The sequence below is a fragment of the Condylostylus longicornis genome, unplaced genomic scaffold (genome assembly GCF_029603195.1).
Source record: "Condylostylus longicornis isolate FDR11 unplaced genomic scaffold, ASM2960319v2 ptg000076l, whole genome shotgun sequence".
Lineage (NCBI taxonomy): Eukaryota > Metazoa > Arthropoda > Insecta > Diptera > Dolichopodidae > Condylostylus > Condylostylus longicornis.
In genome coordinates, this window is record NW_026578044.1 from 1195769 (window position 1) to 1217645 (window position 21877).

The 21877-nt window shown below is 28.9% G+C and overlaps 3 protein-coding genes across 4 annotated transcripts; 2 read left to right on the forward strand and 1 right to left on the reverse strand.

The window, feature by feature from the left end:
- Window positions 1–3468: 3468 nt before the first annotated feature.
- On the reverse strand, window positions 3469–9715 carry LOC129612736 (pickpocket protein 28-like). 2 transcript variants are annotated; one of them, XM_055526494.1, is made up of 9 exons: window positions 9631–9715; window positions 5836–6092; window positions 5504–5758; window positions 5164–5430; window positions 4863–5097; window positions 4670–4809; window positions 4238–4368; window positions 3939–4158; window positions 3469–3866 (listed from the first exon to the last, which is right to left on the reverse strand). In XM_055526494.1, exons 2-9 carry the CDS (start codon window positions 6078–6080, stop codon window positions 3566–3568), a joined length of 1794 nt encoding a protein of 597 aa, XP_055382469.1. In that variant the 5' UTR covers window positions 6081–6092; window positions 9631–9715; the 3' UTR covers window positions 3469–3565. The 2 variants fall into 2 exon arrangements, with proteins under 2 accessions (XP_055382469.1, XP_055382468.1); XM_055526493.1 differs by lacking the exon at window positions 9631–9715 and adding an exon at window positions 8874–8939.
- A 4814-nt stretch (window positions 9716–14529) lies between these two features.
- Window positions 14530–16777, forward strand: LOC129612706 (pickpocket protein 28-like). Its single transcript, XM_055526462.1, has 7 exons — window positions 14530–14702; window positions 14774–15316; window positions 15378–15585; window positions 15641–15780; window positions 15840–15970; window positions 16300–16498; window positions 16561–16777. The coding sequence occupies exons 1-7, from the start codon at window positions 14530–14532 to the stop codon at window positions 16757–16759; spliced, it is 1593 nt and encodes a 530-aa protein (XP_055382437.1). The 3' UTR covers window positions 16760–16777.
- Window positions 16778–18316: 1539 nt separating this feature from the next.
- On the forward strand, window positions 18317–21482 carry LOC129612708 (pickpocket protein 28-like). The gene is made up of 9 exons (XM_055526463.1): window positions 18317–18348; window positions 18543–18758; window positions 18827–19102; window positions 19785–20048; window positions 20228–20393; window positions 20453–20592; window positions 20688–20818; window positions 20878–21130; window positions 21188–21482. The coding sequence occupies exons 1-9, from the start codon at window positions 18317–18319 to the stop codon at window positions 21480–21482; spliced, it is 1773 nt and encodes a 590-aa protein (XP_055382438.1).
- Window positions 21483–21877: the final 395 nt, after the last annotated feature.

Here is a 21877-nt window from a genome sequence, read left to right on the forward strand (position 1 = left end):
TCGAATCTTTTATAACTTTTCAAAAAATCAGAAAAATTTATTGAAACATTTCGTAAAATTTAATAAATTCTTTAACTTGTATCTTTTTTTTTCCAATTTCCTGGAATGCAGTAAGCAAAATGCGTCACTAATTTATTAAAAAATAAAAAAAAACATTAATGACTTAATCCAAGTGTAATATGTTTTTTTGTTTTTCTTAATTAAATACAACATAAAAGTGCAGTATGCATTAACAATAAATGCATAAATGCATAATCAAGTGTTCTTTAAAAAAAAAAATGATAATGTTTTTTCTATCGTAAAATAAATCTTATATAAGCTTCAATTAATTAATTTGATGTATGTACGTGTGTAAAGTAGATAATACAAGAAATTCATTTGAGTGTAGAGAGAGAAAAAGTATAGAAAATACTCTGAAATCTATTCTTCATTTAACTTGTATATAAAGAAGTGAATGCCTCAAAATAAAAAAAAGAAACCCAACTTTATTATTGGATAACCTTAAAATTAAAAAAACCAAACCTAGACTATTATAATCTTTCAAACCAAACAATGATGAATCATAAATATAATAGTGATTGTTATGTTGAAATTGTTGCATGAATTGCAATTTATTTATTTTTCTCTTTTTCTTCTGCTTTTGCTGTCTTTTACCATATTATATACCAAGTTATACTTTAAGTACTTAACAAACCGTTCTTCTCATATACAAAACCTCAATATAGAAAAATTTCTTTTAATAAAAAAAAAAATACAAAATTTTGTATAAAACCACAAACACAAGATTTTTTCTTTTACCAAGACAGAAAAAAGAAAAAACCAAAAGGGTTTATTTTTACTATAACCATGGAAATATTAGTAAAGCATACAGCCTCAAAATAAGTAGTTAGAATAAAATTTGTAATATAGTTGATACAGTAGACTTTGAGCTAGGCAAATCTTGCTGCCAGTCTTAAAAAAATATTATTTAAAAAAAAAAAAAATAAACTTTTGTATGGAAATATTGTTGCAACATGCTTGGGTCACAAGCTTAATTAAATATGAAACACTCATGGAAATGAGGGTACATAATCGGGCGTCAGGTCTTTTTTACCGGTGCATGCTAAGGTGCCAGTTGATTTTTAAGTATGTAACTGAGCAAGTAAAAAATAGTGTTTCAAATATAGGTATATTTGGGTGCCAGAATTATTTTTATGTGTTCTGTATGTAACGGCACATGCTTGGGCTCCAGCTAATTTTTAAGTACATTATTGAGCAAATGAAAAATACAACTGCAAATACAGGTAAATGCTAACACGTCAGATTTCTCCAAAAAAACCGATATTATAAGCAGAATAACAGCTTTAGCTATACTTCATTATAGTCTATTATTGAAATCTCTGAAAACAAATCATCATTTTTTCTATAAAATTCTTATGTTGAATTCATTCTAAACAACTGAATACTATATTTATAAGGACTTGTATTCAAAATATCTTAAGAGTACTTTTAAGTCCTTGAAAATATTATATAAATGTTTATGGTTTATCTATTCTTTTTCTATATATTTTTCTCTTCGCCCCTCTACTCTATATACCTTCTTTCTTCTTTGTACCGTAATGTTTGCATCTTTTTGCAAATTTTTTTTTTACAAAAAAAAAACACAAAAAAAATTGTTTCTTTCCTCTCTTCTGTCGGTTTTAAATTTAATAGAAGCTAAAAGAAGCAAAAGCAATTGAGTTTACATCTTCAATTTAAGGAAATTTTTTTTTATCTAAATGTTTTATCTTAAATTTTTGTGGAAGTAAAAAGAAGAGTACCAATAAGATTTTTTTGTTATTTTGTTCCTTTTTCCCTGCAATGTATAACACTTTGTGTGTACATACACCAAAAGTACAAGAATAATATAATTATATTGTGCATACTATGTACATATGCTTTTATAAGTGTTTGTATGTTTGAGTAAAATATAAATGTTAACAAATTAGTCAATTTCAAAAGCAAACATTTTCTTTTCATTTTAATTTTAATTATGAAAATAAAAACAAAGAGAGAAAAAAAGAGCAATAATATAATGAGGGTAAAATCATTTATCGTAATTATTATAAGTTGAATGTATGAACGTAAGGAGATGGTGACTTTAACGTAAAATTTTTACTAAAATAAATTTAAACACAAAAAATAGAAATTGCAAAATTTTTCTTGATATTATATCATAATTAAAATATATGTATTCATATTTTTGAGGAATACATATTGCCAATCAAATACAATTAGCCCAGGTGAATTATGGATTATTATTCTAAATCAAATAAGAAGCTGCATTAATTTTGAATACAATACACGGTTTTTTAAAAAAATCAATATGAGAAGAGGCATTAAAGTTCCATGTAACTAGAAAAGAATTTAGCTGTTGTGCCAGCATTCAATGAGCGCCACTGATCAGTAATAGTATTGTGCCATTTGCGCTAGTATTGCGCTAGTATTGTGCCATGTTTGTGCTTTCTTTATAAAACTTCAGAATAATATCTTGCTCTCTTTAATATAGTATGTATTATCGTATTATCGTTAAAATAAAACTTTGATATTTGAAATGTTTATTCACTGCAGAGCGAAGACTTTTCGGCGTTCCCTAAAAAAACAACCTCTTAAGAGAGTAGGGATTCTTTTCTATTTCTTTAAGAAACTAACTCGAAACACAATATTGAGCGGTTTGACTTGTATTTTAAAGAGAAACCATTGAACACAGCCGAGATCCTGCAATTTATTAAAAACAAATCTCAGAAATTTTGCATTAGTATCTGCACAACATTTTAATGAGGTCCAAAAACCGCAACTCACAACATTTTATTTTAATATACGATTTTAATCAAAACTTGTTCATTAAAAAATAATATTACGGGTAAATAACTAATTATTTGTTTATCTCTCTCTCCGGCTTTTGCAATGAAATAGAGAAATTTTGCCAAAAAAATTTTAAATTCTTTTTTTCTAATCTTTTCTTCGTACAAAAATATTTGTTAAAACTTTAGATTTACGGGAAGATTTTTTTAAAGTTCCAAACTTTTATTTGAAAAGAAAAAAATGTAATGAAAACCACTTAAATGATGATTCTATTGTGGTGACCAGGATCAACGGTCACGTGTTTCCTGTCTATTAATTTTTCCTTTTTTTGTTTTAATTTTTTCGTCGGACAAATTTCGATTCTGCGATTTCATTTTTCCCCTTTTTTTATTTTGCTTTTTAATTTTTAATTAAAAAAGTTTGAAATAATCCTACATTTTTTTTGCTTTTTTGTCGTTTTTAGAAAGCAAGGATTGCGGTCATAAGTTTTAAAAATTTAAAATATATAGGGAAATGTATTCGTCAGTGCGATGTTCATAGAAATTGCATAAGATAATTCAATAAAGAAATAGAGACTCTAATAATGCTGAATAATTCAGTTTTGCAGAAGATTTGTTGGTAACTTAAAGCATTTTCTTATGCCTCAATTTATTCGCATGGTAAAATCTTTTAACATTGATAATTACAAAAAAAATTCTTCAATTCATTTTCATTTTATATAACAAATTTTTTGTTTTTGCTCTCAAAAATTATATTCATTTCGAAATGTTTCACTAACATTACTGAATCTCCTTTGAATTTCATGTACTTGTTGTTCAATATTACGTCTTACACCCGAACAATAACGTAATTTTATATTACCAATTAAACGTACCGATATAAAATAAAATAATTCAACAAAACTTAATATTGATATTCCCATAAATAATCCTAATAAACCACCAGCATTTGCTGTAAAATCGATAACACCATATAATTTAGCACGTTCTTGACTCCAAAATCGATTATCTTTGAAATATATTAGAAATTTTGTTGTTCTGTATCTAAAAAAGAAATCATAGTAAAATGTTTAATATATATAATTTTCAAATATTATAGTAGATAATTTAGAATACTCGTCTTCTTCGTCGATATCTTCTTGTAATGGGGCTTGAGTTATTCCATAACTATATGATAATGTTGTACAGGATGGTAAACAATCACAATCTGGAACTTTTACTTTATTTTTTGTATTATTTTGTGTACTCTGTTGAAAATCTTTTTCCATTAATTCACGTTTTGCTTCTTGATAACATGATATTTTTGCTGCACCACATGTATGAGTATTTTTTGCTCCTAAAAAAAGTAAAAGTATTAAAATTAGTTCAGCTTTCAATTGTAAACTTTTTGGATACTCTAGAAATTTAGAACTCACTCGGCATATTAAACCTTACACATTTACATTTAGCTAGCGTATAATTTGTAAGACATTCGAATTCACAATTTGCTTGACTATATGACTGAAAATATGCTAAACGCCTTTCATTCTCATAAAAACACTGGCGGCTGCAATATAAGTTATTTAAAAAAAAATTTTTATGAAAAGGAATTTTTTGACAAATAAAGCAGATATTAAATTTTGTTTGAAGAAAACTAGATGATTTCCGATTTTTATCAAGCAAAATTAAAGTAATTTGTATACCTAATTTAAAAGAAAACAAATAATAAACCCTGGCTAAGTCTAAGACTATCGTAAACTTAATTAGCTTAATTCCAAGTTAGAACAGAAAACAACTGACTAGTACAAGTAACAGAGACTCCCTACCAGTGTCATTTACAAACTTTTGTTTTAAAATAAAAATATTACATTTTAGGTGAATAATCAACAGCTGTTTCATCAGTTGTTATTAATTCTGGTGTTATATCAACTAGAACTTCATAACTGAATGGTACACTTGAATATTGTTTCGAAAGTTGTGGTATATCACCTGGTGTTGAAACTGCAAACTAAAAAAAATCTACGTTATTTATTTCATTAACAATTAATATAGTTTCTATACCTTAAAACCTTCATCACCTTCCCCACAAATTGGATCAATATCACTTTTACGTCCATATATCAATATTAATAAACCATTTTCCATAACTGAATTATACATGCGATATGGAAATAATTGATTTCCATCTTCAGAAAAACCAGTTTCAAGTGTCCATGTTGTTGAACGATCATAACGTAATACGGTTTCAGGATCTTGATCACCATCATGTGCAAAATTAATCAATTCATCAGTGACACTTTAATGGAATAGCAAATTAATATAACAGAATTTTTAAATTAAATCTGGCTCTAATTATACGTACGTTCTTTTCTTATAAATATTTTCTAAAGGGAGCATATTAAAACTGTAACAGACTCCGAATTCAGTCACAACAATATCAAAAAATTGTTTATAATCATTAAAAGCCATAACATCATCAAATCTTGTTATTGGAAATAAAAAATCTGGTTTCGGATATAATTTTTTTAGCTCTTTAAGAAAATTTCCTTTATAAACTTTATCCGTGAAATTGAAAAAATCTTTATCGGTGTAATCACATACTTGTAAATTAATATCCATGAAGCGTTTTCTAAAACAAAATGCACAACACCATATTTTAAGAGCACATAATATAAATCACTAAATTAGAAGTCCGAACTTACTCCTGTCTATTCCATGTATCATAATTGGAAATATTTTCTCGAATTTGTGCTTCATAGTTCTCAAAACGAAATAAACTTGAATTCGATTTATTATCAGGACAAATTGTTATTGTTGGCATTGGAATTTGCCAAATTGGTGTTGATTTATCAGCAAAACTAACAATAACCGGTGTACTATGCCATTTTTTCCAAATATTTTGTATAAGAGTAACACAAATATAAATTGATATACCGAATATAATAAGCCAAAATACTCTTATCAGAAGGGCAAATGTAAAAAAATATTTTTAATTATCAAAAATTTTATTTGGTACAAATTAACATCAAATTACCTTTCAATCCAAGATCGCCTCCGTTCGCCAATATATCGAACACCGTGAATTGTGCTACATTCACAATATTCAGCAAACATAGCTTTATAAAATTCTTTTGTTTTACCTTTTTGTATTACATCTATAAATTCTGGTAGTGGCTCAGAGTTCGCTGATGAAATATTTGATATGTTAGATGTACTATCATCATTTTCACTTATAGGGCCGTCCGCGTTTAATCCATTAAGGTTTTTAGATTTTGCCATTTCGTCGAGACTCTGCAATTAGAAGTAGAATTATTTAACAAATATTTTTTTTTTGCATTTTTAAAAAGCAGTTAAATTTTTTCACCGGATCCCAATTTTAATAGACAATGTCATATTTCAACCCGAACTATAATTTAAAATAAAAATTTCCCCCCTCAAACATTCATTTTGTCAATTAAATAATTCTATCTTAAATTTTATTCAATTAATATTAGCTACCTAGAAAAATATTACTGCGAACGAAAATTGTGCCCTTCTTTATAGTTCTTATTAATTATAAGGTTCGGCTTCGGCATCAACAATGCGTAAATAATAAAAGTGGTGCCCTCAACGCTGCCACCCGACACTGAGCCAGCAGTAGACTCGATATCCATCACAGACCCTTCTCCGGTTAATCCATTCAATGTTCATGACAAAGTTCAGCAGATCACTCACGAACGCTCCCAAACTCTCCTCCGGTCCACCAAATCGATATCCTCTTGTAGATTGTAGATTTGTAGATTTGAACAACGGGGGCAACAGTGCACCGCGACCACGTATGAGGATCTATTGTGCGCCCCCATCCGACAACACACGCTCGAGACCCACCCTCCTGATGAACTCAAGCAACTTGTGACGACCAGAAGACCGTAACTCCGCCACCGTTAGAGCAAAGCCCCGTAGCACCTCCTCCCTCCTATGAGCAAGAGCATCACACACCCCAGGAGGTGCACCGAGGTCTCCCAATACTCCTCACAGAATCTGCAAGTATCCTCATTTTCCAGGCCCAGCCGACTGAGGTGTCCCCTAAGCCTGCAGTGACCCGTTAAAATGCAGGTGAGGACTCTCACCTGGTTCTTGACCATCTCTGTAATTTTCTTAAATCGCTTCTGGTCATAATCTCCCAGGAGCCCCTTGGCTTGCCGCAGCCCCGGAAGACTTCTCCAGCGCTCCGACCGCCTTCTTTCTGATTCCTTCCTTAATTCCAAACGGATAGTATGTATGGCCCAAGGAGGTGTGTTTGTTGCCTTCCTTGCAAGCGCATCAGCTGCCTCATTTCCTTCCACGCCCACATGGCCCGGCACCCAACACAGTGTGACCCGGTTTCAGCGATCCGATCGCAGCCCAGCTATCCGACATAATCATTATCTCCTGTCCCCGATACCACCTTTCCAGGCTGAACCGCACGCACATTTTAATGACGTGCAACTCAGCCCGAAACACACTCGGAAAAGTTCCCATAGGTTCGAAGAACTTGGTTCTTGGCCCAAACACCCTCGCACCCGTCTCAATACTGGTCTTTGACACATCTGCGTACCATCTGATAACGTATGTTCCCGCTGGGCGACCTGAAAAGTCACGCTAAATTTTTCTCGAAGCTGTACCTCCTTACCATATCGTCCCGAGGCATCGATAGGAGCGAAACCTCCCCAACAAGACGACGTAGTTCCCTCACTCCGATTATTCCAATTCCATTTCTCCCCAATCTTAAAATGGCAGCTTCCGCTGCCATCTCCACAACATCGATATCTTCTTACACAGCGTCTTCCCATTGCATCAAAGCGGGTCAATAGCAGAACAGTTTCTTTGTCCCCTTCCGAGTAAAGAGAGTCCCATCAAATTGCTTTATATCAGCATCAGTACAAATGCAAAGTCAATAGTTTATATTAATTAAAAATTTATGTTTATTCTTGAGTTAATTTTCATCTAGCTTAATCCTTCTACACAAAATTTGCCTTTTTTTCTACTACCAAATACACGTTGCCATAATTCTCAAAAATTTTATTTATCTAGTGGAAAATCTCAAACAAAATTTTTACTAAAAAATGAACAAAAAAAATTTCTATAACCTGTCAACCATTTTATTAATTTTTTTGGTTTTCAAATTTAAATAAGTAAATATCAATTAGAACTGTTCAGAAAACTAGAATGTGAGAGTTATTATAGAAATAAAAAAAAAAATTTTGTTGTAGGTCACATAAGTGGTGCAAAACAATAAAAACTTTTGCTAAATGACTACACTGTCAATTATTTTTATTTTCAAATTTTTCATATAGCACATTTTTTCATAGAAATTTTTTTGCTTTAAGCTCCTAATGCACAAGTTTTTATTTATAAAGTAGAAAATTTTCCTTTCAATTGAAAATGTTTACCATGATTACAGCACAAAAAAAAAGGTTTTTCAGGGCAAAGCCTGTTTTTTCACTACATACACCAGCAGTAGGGTACTTAGTGCCTAAAAGCGATTTAATACCACAATAAATATGCCACTTGCAAGCAGAACTTAAAAATTTAAACTCTTATTACAAAATAGTAATGAAAACAATCAACTTTCTAATTATTATTAGTCAAAAAAAAAGTTTTTATTTTAAAAAACAAAATTGTTGAAATAACAATAATTTCACACTTGTTTTTCTTTTTCTAAACTTTCATGTTCTAAAAATGCTCTGCAATAAAAGTGAAAACCAAAGAAAGCACAAAATACAAAAATTTTTAATTTTTTTCAACATATTTCAAAATTTAGTGCATCAAAAGTTTCCAACATTTTATTTTCTTGCCACCATTATGCAAGCAGAACAAACAAAAACAAAACTTCAAATGAGCGTTTTGTCATACCGCCACTATATTACTGACACTCTAAGTGCAACAAATAAACTACAATACAAATTAATCTACGCTCTACACAAAATGCAACAGACTGTATTTTAAAATTGAAACAAAATGCAAAAAATTCCACAACTAGTTATTTTTTGAAGCGTTATTGTTATTCTTTTGAAAATTAACTACGGCAAATATTTTATGAATAAAACTCACAATTAAAGAGAAAATATATAAATTGTTAATTTACTGTTAGTTTAATAAACTCATCCTGTGACAAATGCTAAATAACAACTGAACTAAAAATTTTCATTTTTTCATTAAAAATAAAAATTAATAATAGTAGGCTAAAAGTGAAAATAATAAAAAAAAAAACAGGTTATAATTTTGTAGGTGAGAAAAAATTAAAACAAAAAAACTTTTCATTTCTATATAACTTTCATAATTAAACCATTAGCAAAAAAAGGACAAAAAATAAAAATTAAAATAGCTCAAACCTTTAAATAATTGTTGTTTTTTATTTTAAATACCTAAATAGAATAATTAAGACGATATAGGGTTCTACAGAAAGGAAACGGAGTGATTTAGCACTAACACAAAATTTTAATGCAGCCAAAATTCTCACAAAATTTTGTACTTTTAATAAAATCACAAAAGTAAAAGCGTGTGACTTGCAGATGTTAATAAAACTTTTCGTAAACCAGCCACTAACAGATCTATCGGCAACAATATGCACCCCCGTTTGACATCTTTCAGAAATTCCGTACAACCCATACGGACATTCCAGGAAACTACCCCAAATTCCCAAACTGGAGCTCCCACCTCCATTTCCATATCGGCTTTTCCAAATAAATCCTCTTTTTTCCTATCTTAACTATTTCAAAATCAAGTAAGTTCTGGGAAGCCCAACAGATGTCTGACGACGCGAAAATAAATTGCTTTGGAAAAGTGGCCTAGACAATCAGTGTATTACCTCTTGTTTACTAACAAGGGAGCCGTTTCTCTTGTCCTATTTCTCCACAGATGTAAAGCTTATTTTCTTGTGTATAATACTTTTGATTTCCTCCTCTAACAGAAGCGTCGAACGGTCATTTCCTGTCAATCAAATATTTCTCAAATACCGTCGCACCCTATGTCGATTAACAGAAACAAAACTATGTATGTATAACTAAATTATACTATAACACTTTATAAAATTTACACTCATTACACTATAACTTTAAAAGAACAAACCAAAAAATGAGACAACCATCAACATTATATTATCATTATCATTATTAACAAAAAAAGTATAACAATATGATAATAATTATTACCCTTCGGTTTTCATTATGTCGTTTATAACAACTTTAATGTGACAAATGACAGTTATATTTCACTTGAGAATTTCATTTAATTTTCAGTAAATATTAAGTTTGTAAATAAATTTTTTATATTATTTATATATATACAGTGTATACGTATATATAAAGAAGAGCATTTGTTTATGTTCCAGAATTGGTTCTCTTCTTTTTTTTTACCATAAACTTTTTAACTTAATAATTTAATGCATGCAACAAATTCTCAAATAATAATAATGATTCACCATAATTCAAAAGCGTTGTGTATGGTTTACTACACTGTACATATTATGTGGTGTGGTGAAATAAGAAAATATTTTGTTACACGTTGCATTTTGTATAATTTACATAAGAGACAGGTAAGACCTATACACTTAATAAATTAATTGTTTACAATTATGTAATTACATACACATACTCATATACATTTAAAGTAAAACACGATATATGTGTACAGAAAATGATGAGGTGAGGTAAATATGAGTTATGAGTGGTTATTAAAATTAAATTTAAAATGTAAAAAAAGGAGAAAAATTTAAAATATTTAAACATGCAAGTATTTTGCAAACGATGTTTCCTTATTTAACTAACAAATAATTCAACTTTTTGCGAAAGAGAAATGACAAATAACTGACACGTCATGGTGATTAAAAATGTCAAATATATTTCGTTTCGTTATAGCACATTGCACATTATAATGAATTTTATTTTTTAAGCTTTTACAATTTATAAACAAAAAATAAAACATTTGACATTTGAATAATAAATTTAAGAACATTGAAAAATTCAAGGATCATTTAAGTGTAGAAGGAAAATTAAAAGGAAAAATTTTGAAATTGTGAGAAAATTTCACTTGGAAGCTTCAAGTAGGGATGATTGGCACCCTAGGATATTCGATATCTTCGTGCTATAAAGTAGTATACCGATCGACGTGCACCTGCGGTTTAACTTAAATAGAAAATGTCCAAGAAAAAAATTCACCTATCACGTCCGACACCCTGACTGCTGTTAAAGCAATGAGCCCATTTTGACTGCAGTAAAGTTCAGTGCTACTACCACTGCAGTATTTCGGTAGACTAAACAGTTTAGTAAGACGCAGGCGGGTTACATTTCACTGAGTTCTGGGTCATGTTGGCATGAAATGCAATGAGGTCGTTGACATGTCAGCGGAGGTAGAGACTAATCCATCCTTTACTGAAATGAAACCCTTCTGCGGAATCAGTCGGCTATTTGTGTAGTGTAAGATTATGAGGAAGAGATTGAGAAAATGGGAATAGAGCCCTTGCGGAGTCTTCCGCGTTTTCAAAAAGTGAAGGGTAACTACGACTAGAAACAATTCAATAATACTATTGCCACGGGGAACAATTAGGTGACACACTGGGCACTTGATGGGGCTTTTCAATCGTCAGGGTACTTAAGTAAATAAAGTCCAGCATACCAATTACATTCTACCTACACAAATTTCAAACTCAACAAATTGTTAACAAAATTATTAATTAAGACACAAACCATTTTCAAATTTCCATTATTTTTGTTAACATTTTAGAAATTTTAATTATTTATTAGGAAAATTTCAAAAAAAAAATTAAAATATTTTGTAATATAAATTCCCATAAGAGAAAGGAAAGCAAAAATTAATGAAAAAAAATTGTAAAAAAAACACTCCCAATGCTATTAAAATAGATTAATGAAAGCATATTAAATAATAATTAAGTGGTAAAAAATTTTGACTAGATTGACCATTAAAGACGACAATAATGGTAATGGCACAAAGGTGTCATAATTTTAAACATTTAATTTCCTCCTTCAAAAAAATTATTACCCATGTCGCCGCCATTTTTTATTAAATTTAATATTACTTACATAAAATTAAAATATAAAATTAAAAATTTACGAGTAATTATTTTACGTGAACTTAATAATTATTACGTTTTCGGTAGAGTCTTTTTAATAAGAAGCTTATAATGCCTTTAATAATAATTTTTTTTTTTCTTTTAAAAAATGTTTTAATTAGGTCATGAATATTCTGACCCATTGTTAAAAGATTTTATTAAATTATAGGAAATTAACATTAATTATGTCCTTAGATTGTTTACAGAAATTAATGTACTCAAAAATTCATTGATAAAATTCCGTCCTTCTTCTTGGTTCTCTACAATGAGGAAAAGAAATATCATTTAAGAAAATGTGAAAAATTTTTGATTTTCATACACCGTAATTGTCTCATGGTATAACTTTGTTATCATTATAATTCAAAAATCTAGCAAATATTTGCCCCATTTGAAACTCATAATTGAATTTAGCAACTGAAAGCTTCTACATTCCCCAAATCGATCCAACCAGGCGTCTCGTATACCTTAATCTGCCTCACTAATTTAAACGGCTATATTCCAATTTTAATCAAAAATTTCTACATTAAGCACATAAAATATAAATTTTTAAGAACAATTTCAAATTATCCACCTAAAAAAAAGAAATTAATCTTCGTTCAAAGTAACGCAATCACTTTTTATCAATTCACTACCGTACCCTTGCCTTTTATAATATTTTTCAAAATCGTTATTTAATCAGCAAAATGTTAAAAATCTAAAACATAAAACTTATCTACATCCTCTAATAAACCTTTAAAAATACTAATTGATAAATTTTCACCTGTTTTTTATTAACCATCGCGTATACCTACATTAAGTTATGCCGAGTTTCTTTCCATAATCCTTTATAAACACAATAATCCTCTCTTTACATAACAACAAAAATTATCTTTTGATGCCATTTTGATACAAATTTCAGACTCACACCAAAAAAACGAAACAAGGATGTAGAAGCAGATGGAAATCTAAAGAATCTAAGGAATATATCTGAAAAAAAAAACAGAAAAAAAAGAAATACAATTTCAAGATAAAGCAGTTTTTATTTCAGTTCTTAAAATATTTGTACAAGTGCTATAGGAAGGAATAATTGTGTCAACAGAATAGATTATCAACACTTAAAATTCAATCAAAACAATGAAAGTGTTTGTGTAAGAAAATCCTAATTATGAAACTCAACGACAATTAAGAAATCAAAGAAAGTAAGGACAAACAAAAATTTTCGATATCAAAACTGTTAGAATACTATTTCCTATATGTAGTTGTAAATTTTTTGTCACACCATCGACCTCTGTGATCATAAATGTATTAAAGGGAGCCTCAGAAGCTACAAGATTTTGGCTCCATCAGACAACACAGCTTTCCTCAAGGATCTGGTATTTAACATTACAAAAGCGGAACAGAACCATGAAGTGGCTCATGAAATAAACTTGTTTTGGTATTCGGAGAGCGTCAACAACAATTCCATTAACACTAGATAACTATCGAGACAGATACAAAACTACTAATAGCTTTCTATGCACCATATATATAGTACAAAAATTGTCGAATGAAACCATCGAAATTTCTCTGCCTATGGTCCACGTTGTAGGAAGGGTAAAATTCAAAAAATTTAATTTGCCGCTCATATTGATAATTCATAATCGAAGTAAATAGCAGAGCGAGTTCGTGCGAAAGGTTACCCACGTCGAAATGCTTCCGAGAGAATATTTCTAAAATGATGTATGTAGCGTTAAGAAGAGAGTGCAGGGTGTCGCCTCTACTTGTTAGAGAATGGAACGGCAGAGCATCTGCTATGCGAGTGTGAATTTGTGATTAACTTAACGTTAAGATTTTTCGGGCTTCTTCCGACTCACAGCAGACGTACTAAGATTCGTTATGGGATTCACAAAAGATTGTATTGATCGAGGTGAAAAAGAAAATATCCGATACCTTAATGTCATTTGCGCATAGAATCGAATTCCAAATATATTTTATAATGTGCGTGTTCCAGTTACTAATTCATCACTCATTTTAGAGCAAGGAAACTACAGGGCACCTGAAATTCACCATCTAAATGCTTAAATGCACAGAACGGAATAAGTTAGTTAGAAATTTGAAAAGAACGTTAATTCAACTTTAGAAATATTTTCAACAATTTTCTTCGTACGAAAAATTTTCTAGACCTTCTTAGTTTTGTTGCTTTTATTGCTTTTTTATTTTTCTTATGTCTAACAATTAATTTAATTATAATTATTCTCTATTAACAGTTACAGAATTAAGTCACACTAACATTTTTTTTTTATTATTCTCACTTGTTCCTTTCATTCACTCTGTTTCTTCTTGTTTTTTGGGTTATTATCATCGCTTCAATGTTCATTAATGAGCCATTTTTAATTTCCTAGTTATTTTTTTTTATTACCTAAAATTACATTACGATAGTTTAAAAAGTTTAGTTGTATTCGTCATTTAAAGGGAATCAGGTGTGCTTTTTTCTATTTTCCTTTTCTATTTTTTCATTGCCGAAACAAGTGAAAAGTACTCGTACCTTGGAAAATTTTATTGAAAAAAAGGAGAAAGTTTAACTTTGTCGATATTAAAAAACCATAGTTCGGTTTTTTGTTTTTTATTTTCTTGTTTTTTTTTCCTGCTCCTGAACAACTTTGTACGTCTCATTAAATTAAAATGGCTTCCGGAAAATTAAAACAAGAATATAATAACAGTGATAAGGAGAACTATGATAATGTTGATAATGATAATGATAAACCCAAAAATACTATATTGGAGGAATATTGTGATTCGAGTACAATACATGGTGTTCGATATTTTGGTGAAACATATAGACCAAAAATGGAAAGGTAGAAACTCTAAAGTTATTTTAATCTTTATATGAAACTCACCTCTCTTCCTCTTTTGAAAAATTTTCCAGAATTTTTTGGTTTATTATATTTATGGTATCGGTTATATGGTGTGCAAAATTAACGTGGCAAGTTGTTGAAAAATGGTATAATCATCCAGTCATAATATCATTTGAAGAGAAATCAACATCAATTAGTGCAATACCATTTCCAGCTGTTACAATATGCCCAAATAATCAACATAGAAAAGAAATTGGTAATTTTTCATTTATGGCACTTATCGATGAATTATTCGATCAAGAAGAAATATCGAATCAAACATTAGAAGATCTTGAATATAAAGGCTATGGTGAACTATTAAATACATTTTGGACATTTTGTTCAGAATCACTTTATGACAGTTTAAAATATAAATTACCAAATATAACAATGATACATACACCAATTGAAAATATTTTAAGTTTATATCCAAAATTTGACGAAATATTTGAAGCATGTTATTGGAAAGAGAATCCATTAAAATGTATAGATATTTGGAGAAAAAGTATAACTGGTAAAGGAATTTGTTATACATTCAATCATCTTAGTTATGAAAATACTTTAAGAAAAGAAACGTAAGATTTATTTTTATTAAAAATTCCGGTGCATTGCATATTAAATTTTTGAATATTATAGACTTCATGATGATTTCTTATTGGATAGTGCAGAATCAATAAATATAACATGGAATCCAGAAGATGGTTACTTATCAATTGATTCGAATGCAACAAAATATCCCAGAAATGTTTTATCAGCAGGTTTTGAAGTTGGTTTAACAATTGATTTAGTTGGTTTAAAAAAAGATTTAGATAGTTATTGCGGTGGTGTTATACCAGGATTTACGGTATTTTAAAATCAAAAGTTGAAAATATTTTATAAACAATAATTTTCTGATTTAGATGATGTTAAGTTCACCTGATGAATTACCAAATTCACAAGGAAATTTTGTTAGAATACCATTTAATCAAAATACATTGGTAGCAATTAAACCAAATATGAAATCAGCTACATCAAGTTTAAGAAATTATTCACCACATAAGTAAATTTCACCTTAAATTTAAACTGTATAAAATTAATAAAAAATTGCATATGTTTTAGGCGACAATGCTATTATAGTGATGAAAGAAATTTAAGATTTTTTAAAGTTTATACACAAAAAAATTGTGAATTAGAGTGTATTGCAAATTATACATTGAATATGTGTAATTGTGTCAGTTTTTATTTACCACGTAAGTATCACGCGAGCATGCAATTTTTAGTTTTGCAATTACTGTCTGGTTTTAAAATCGTTGCGCGCACGTCTAGCATCTAAACTATTGTGTCAATTCAAATCGATTACATTACAAAAAATTATAAACTGTTTGACTGCTCAATTTCATGCGATCATACAGTTGCATGTGTGCTCGTTTGGTTGTAAACTGTTTGATTAAATAATCTTATTATTAAATTGCTTTGTTTTAAGCTACCCGCTGTTATTAAATTGCCGCTGCCTCAAATCATTTGATTTTGCCACATATATCTTAAATATAGTAGATTTAATATTTCTCTTTTCATATAGGTACTAAAAATACGCCCGTTTGTAATGTTGAACAAAAAAATTGCTTAAGGGAAGCTATGAAAGAAATGGCAATTAAAGAAAGTTTCGATATAAACAATCAATGTGATTGTCTTGCCGCCTGTAATACAATTTATTATGAAATGGAAGTTTCACAATCAGAATTAGTTGACGAACGAAATTCGACAAAAACGGATTTATTGTAAAAATTTAATTAGGAATTTTAATTAAATGTAAAATTTTATTTCGAAATTTTTATTTTAGTGCAAGTGTTACACTATTCTTTAAAGAAGATCAATTTTGGACATCAAAACGTTCTGAATTATATTCGATGACAGAAGTTGTTGCTAATATTGGTGGTGTACTCGGTTTATTTATGGGTATATCAGTTTTAAGTGTTTTTGAATTGATTTATTTTATAATGTTACATTTTTGCCGAAAATTTAAATCAAAGAAAACTTAATAAAAAAATTATAAAATTTTAAATGTTTAATAAAAATAGCTATGTGCAACCTACTTATATTTTAAAATTATAAATAATGTTTTATTGAAATAAAAATATTAAAAATTATTTTTAGTCGCTGTTTATATATAATAAATTATATAAAAATATTCTATTTTATTCTCAGAATATATGGAAGAATTGAATTTTGTTTGTTTCTCTAATAAAAACCTATACTTTCAATTACATGTATGTTACGTGTTATTTTGAGAATTCTTTCAATAATACTATGCAGAAACGTGTAGTATATAAATAAGGATTGACACTAATATTGCACAAATTTAATATTCCTAAAGGATTTCAATATTCTATATTATATATATAGAGAGAGAGAGAGAGTAATTAACGAAATTAAATTAAATAAACATTAAAAAAAATAAAAACAAATTTTTTTTTTTATACTTTAAAACGCGAACAAAATTACAACCGCTTAATTCAGATGAAATTGTTCGCGTACAGAGTGAGGAGGAATTAGAATTCGAATACGTGGGTATACGACAATAACTGATGACAATATGCATTCAGTAGATTATGGACAACCTGGAAATGAAACCACATAGCATATGGAACCGCAAAATAAAAATATTTAACGCGTGTGTTAAGTTAGTGTTGTTTTATGGAAGCGAAACATGGTTGGTGTCCAGAATTATACATGGTTTCCTAAATAAATACCTAAAAATTATATGCAAAATATTCTGTCCACGAGGAATTATGAACCAGAAGCAATAATGTAATGGAGAGACAAGATTAATTAGAATATCAAATAAGAAGATGGAAATGAAAATGGATTGATTATATTTTAAGAGGCCTAGTAACATCAGTAAAACGTCAAACCCTGAAATGAGACAAGTAGAAGAAGAACGCAAAAAGAATTGGGGCTAACCAATAAAACGTGATCAAAAACAAAGAGACTGGCACATAATAGAAAATGTTGAAAGGGTTGTGTTGAAGGCCTATGTTCCCTATGGGAATAACAAGAATAATGAAAAAAAAAAAATCAGATGAAATTAAAATAAGAACGCAATATGGACTAGACATTTTTTTACAAGTACCCTTATACTTATAGTCTTCCACAGGTTCGGTTCTGACTTGTTCTGCGCCCTACACGATTCTCAAAGAGTAAGTGCTGAAAAGGTTTTATTTTTAAGGTTTTAATGGCGCCTCAGTTTTACGGCGCTCACCACAAATACTCACTCTGCATATATAGTAGATCCGGCACTGGTCTTCCATAACAATGACATGTTCATGTTCGTTTTAAAATTTTCACACCCATTTTTCATGTTATCTGTTTATTTTTCGGTTTTCTTTTTAATTTCACCAGTAGTTTTTGCATATCTTTTTGATAAAAACAAAAATCAACAACCATACTCAATAATTTTAAGATTCTCACATTTTTTTTAATTATACTTGGAAAAATGAACGAAATCATCTCAATTTTTATAATTAATCCTTTCTCTCTCTTTTTTTTTCTATTTTTTTGTTTGTTTTAAAATAAATATTTTAAAAATCCTTTATATAATGGCAGTTATAAATTGGCAGTCTTTGGACAAGTTCAATCAAATAAATATTGTTTTTTTTTAATAAGTTTTTAAAATCCAATTGAAAGAGCCATCCATAGTGTATAAAAACAGTATGAAATCGGAAAAAATTAAAAATTTTTTTAAACAAGATAGGTTAGATATTTTTTTTTATTTGCCGAAATTATCACTGATAATTTACACAATTAAATTATTATTTAATTTAGTTTAAAAAAAATTATCAATGATGATTGGGATTATTCAGATGCAGGTTCATCGGTAATAACATTACAAGGATATCCAAAAGAATTTCGCACTAGAAAATTAATAAAATATTCGGAGAAAAATAAGGCAATCAAAGCTATATTTCAAGAATATTGTGATAATTCAACTATACATGGTGTACGTTATTTGAGTGAAGAACGTCGTCCGATATGGGAAAAGTATGCATAATAATAATTATAAGAAACAATTAAATGGAAATTGTGTTTTCTAATTTATTTATTATTAGGATATTTTGGATATTTGTGTTCAGTATGTCAATATATTTTTGTATAAATTTAATTTTAAATATATATAAGAAATGGGATGAGAAACCGGTTATTGTTAGTTTTTCGGAAAAATCAACACCAGTCTGGAATATACCATTCCCGGCAATAACATTATGTTCAGAAGCAAAAACCCAACAAGAAATATTCAATTTTACAAAAGTATATTTAGATGTGTATGAGAATCGTTTTAAAAATGGTACAGTAAATTTAGATGAAAATTTTATTACACAAAATGAGTAAGTATATTTGTTAGAAATTACGACACCAGTTACTCGAGATACGACATTTTCTAATACGACATTTTTTCGACTTGCGACACAAAAACTCGTGATACGACATTGAAAAATTTTGCAGTAGTTCATGTATTATTTTTATTAATTTAGCGACAATTCGAATTAAATTTTTGCTATTAAAAATGTCGTATCTTGAGCTCCTGGTATGATTTTACCAAATAAAGTGAATGTATTTGAATTTTGAAAAAAGTTGAACTTTAATTAATCGAAAATTTTGGAATGGTCTTTGATATTAAAGTTTAATACTAGAGAAACTTTTAAGTTTGTTTTAAGTAATTATTCAAAAACATGGTCAAAACTTGGTTCGCCCCTGAGTTTTTTGTTTGATAAGAACCAGTTTTGCAATAATTTTATAATTAGAACAGAGAGTTTTTCAATTTCACTATAAAAAAAGTCATAGCAGGCATTTCTATTGTACTTTTGCAACTGATATTGGACTCTAGACAAAAACCAGTTATTAGGCACAAATCGACTATTATTAAAATTTAATGCAAAAATTTAATAAAACGAGAACTTCTTAACAAACGAAGTAATCGAAAATACTAAAAAATAAAAATTCAAACTGACATCTAATTTTAATTTAAATTTAAATTAATTTTTATTATAATATTATTTCTATTTCCAGGACAAATTATTTACGTGCCATTCTACAAATTTGTAATGTTGACTTTTTAAAAAAATTAAAGTTTCCAACAAATTTTGAACCAATTGATATTGTCCGGACTCTAGATGAATTTGAACCAGATTTTAATCAAACTTATCCATTTTGCAAATTTAATAATGAAATAACATTATGTGAACAATTAGAATTTTTCAAATCTTATACAGCTGACGGTATTTGTTATACTTTCAATGGTCTACCATCTACTTACATTTATAAGGAAAATACGTAAGTAATTGCAATTGTGTATTATAGAACAATACCGAAATACCAAATTTTGTTTCTAACATTCATAACTTTTACAACTAAATTGAGTTTTTTTTTTGATTGGCAACATCCCCGCGGTCCAGTACACAATATCAAGAATTCCTAGAAAATTATGATTTAAGTTTATACCAAAATGTTAGTTGGAATTTAGAAGATGGTTATAATGACACATTCGGAGACACATACAGAGCAACATATCCACATCGAATATTTTCAGCATATTTTCGTGGAGGTTTTTTTATAATTTTACAAGCATATGGACAAAATACTGACCATATTTGTAAAGGAGTTGTTAAAGGATTTAGGGTAAGTATTTCAAACAACTGTCATTAACATTTTAATGTGAATTTGGTATTTTTATACAGGTTCTTTTACATTCTCCTGATGATGTTCCATATATTACCAAAAATTACATCAGAATTCCATTAGATAAAGAGATTTTAATACGTATCAATCCAAATATAATACAAACATCGGAAGGATTAAGACATCTTTCGCCATTAAAGTAAGTAAAGTTGAAAAATATAAGGATAACATCTGGGAGAGCTAAAAAAAACTTGCTCCTGAACATCAACATTCTTTTAACAAATTTCATTTTAGACGACAATGTTATTTTGCAAATGAGCGCCATCTAAAATTCTTTAAAATATATTCACAAGCGAATTGTGAAATAGAGTGTCTAGCTAATATTACTTACCAGAAATGTGGATGTGTTAAATTTTCCATGCCAAGTATGTACTTATTTATTATTTTCTTTTCAGCCATCCGAAACTTAATTTAAAATTTTAAGGAGAACCTGGCACCAAAATATGTGATATTAATGAAATTTTGTGTTATAATGAAGCTGAAGATGATTTAATACGTAGAGAATTCGAAGAGGGACATCAAGATACAAAATTAAATTATCGTCCTAATACAACATGTAATTGTTTACCTGGTTGTACATCATTAACATATGAAGCTGAAATATCACAAGCTGCTGCTGATTTTGAAGGTTCTATACGTGCACAAAATGAATCTCAACATTTTGAAGAGAGTCCAGGGTAAATTTTTGGTCGTAAATCTAAAATACAAAAAAAATAAAAATTTTAATATTTTAGAATTAGAATGACAAGATTATCAATATTTTTTAAAGAATCACAATATATAACATCAAGACGTTCCGAATTATATGGCATGACCGATTTTCTAGCGAATTGTGGTGGCCTTTTAGCACTTTTTATGGGTGTTTCGGCATTAAGTTTAATTGAAATTTTATATCATTGTAGTATAAGATTGTTAACAAACATTAGAATGAGGAATGAATCACAAAAAATTATTGAAAATTTGAGACAGGAAGATTTAAATACACAATTTCATCAACAATATGAAGATTTGTTCAAGAAGAGTGAATAATTAATCTTGTAATTGATTTTTAATTTTATAAAATTTCATAGTATTGATTTCTATAAGTGTTAAAAATAAAATGAAATAAAAATGAAAATCTTAAATGTATACAAAATAGTACAGAACCATTGCTTTTTTAATTCTCAACTCAGGAACTAAATGCATAGTTCGATTTTAGAAGAGTATGAGATATGTTAGTTTTACCAAATGTCAGGTCTGGCTTTGACTATATATTGAAATTGGGAGGTAAATTATAATATTGCGGTTCTGCGCAGTGGGAATAATGTGCGGAGAATACAAGTGCATATACGAAAGTATCCGTTTACAGGGATGGTTGGTAGGTAGTTACCGAGCTGATCGCCTGTTGAATGTGAAGTTTTCCAGTCGCAGATTCTACGGCAGGA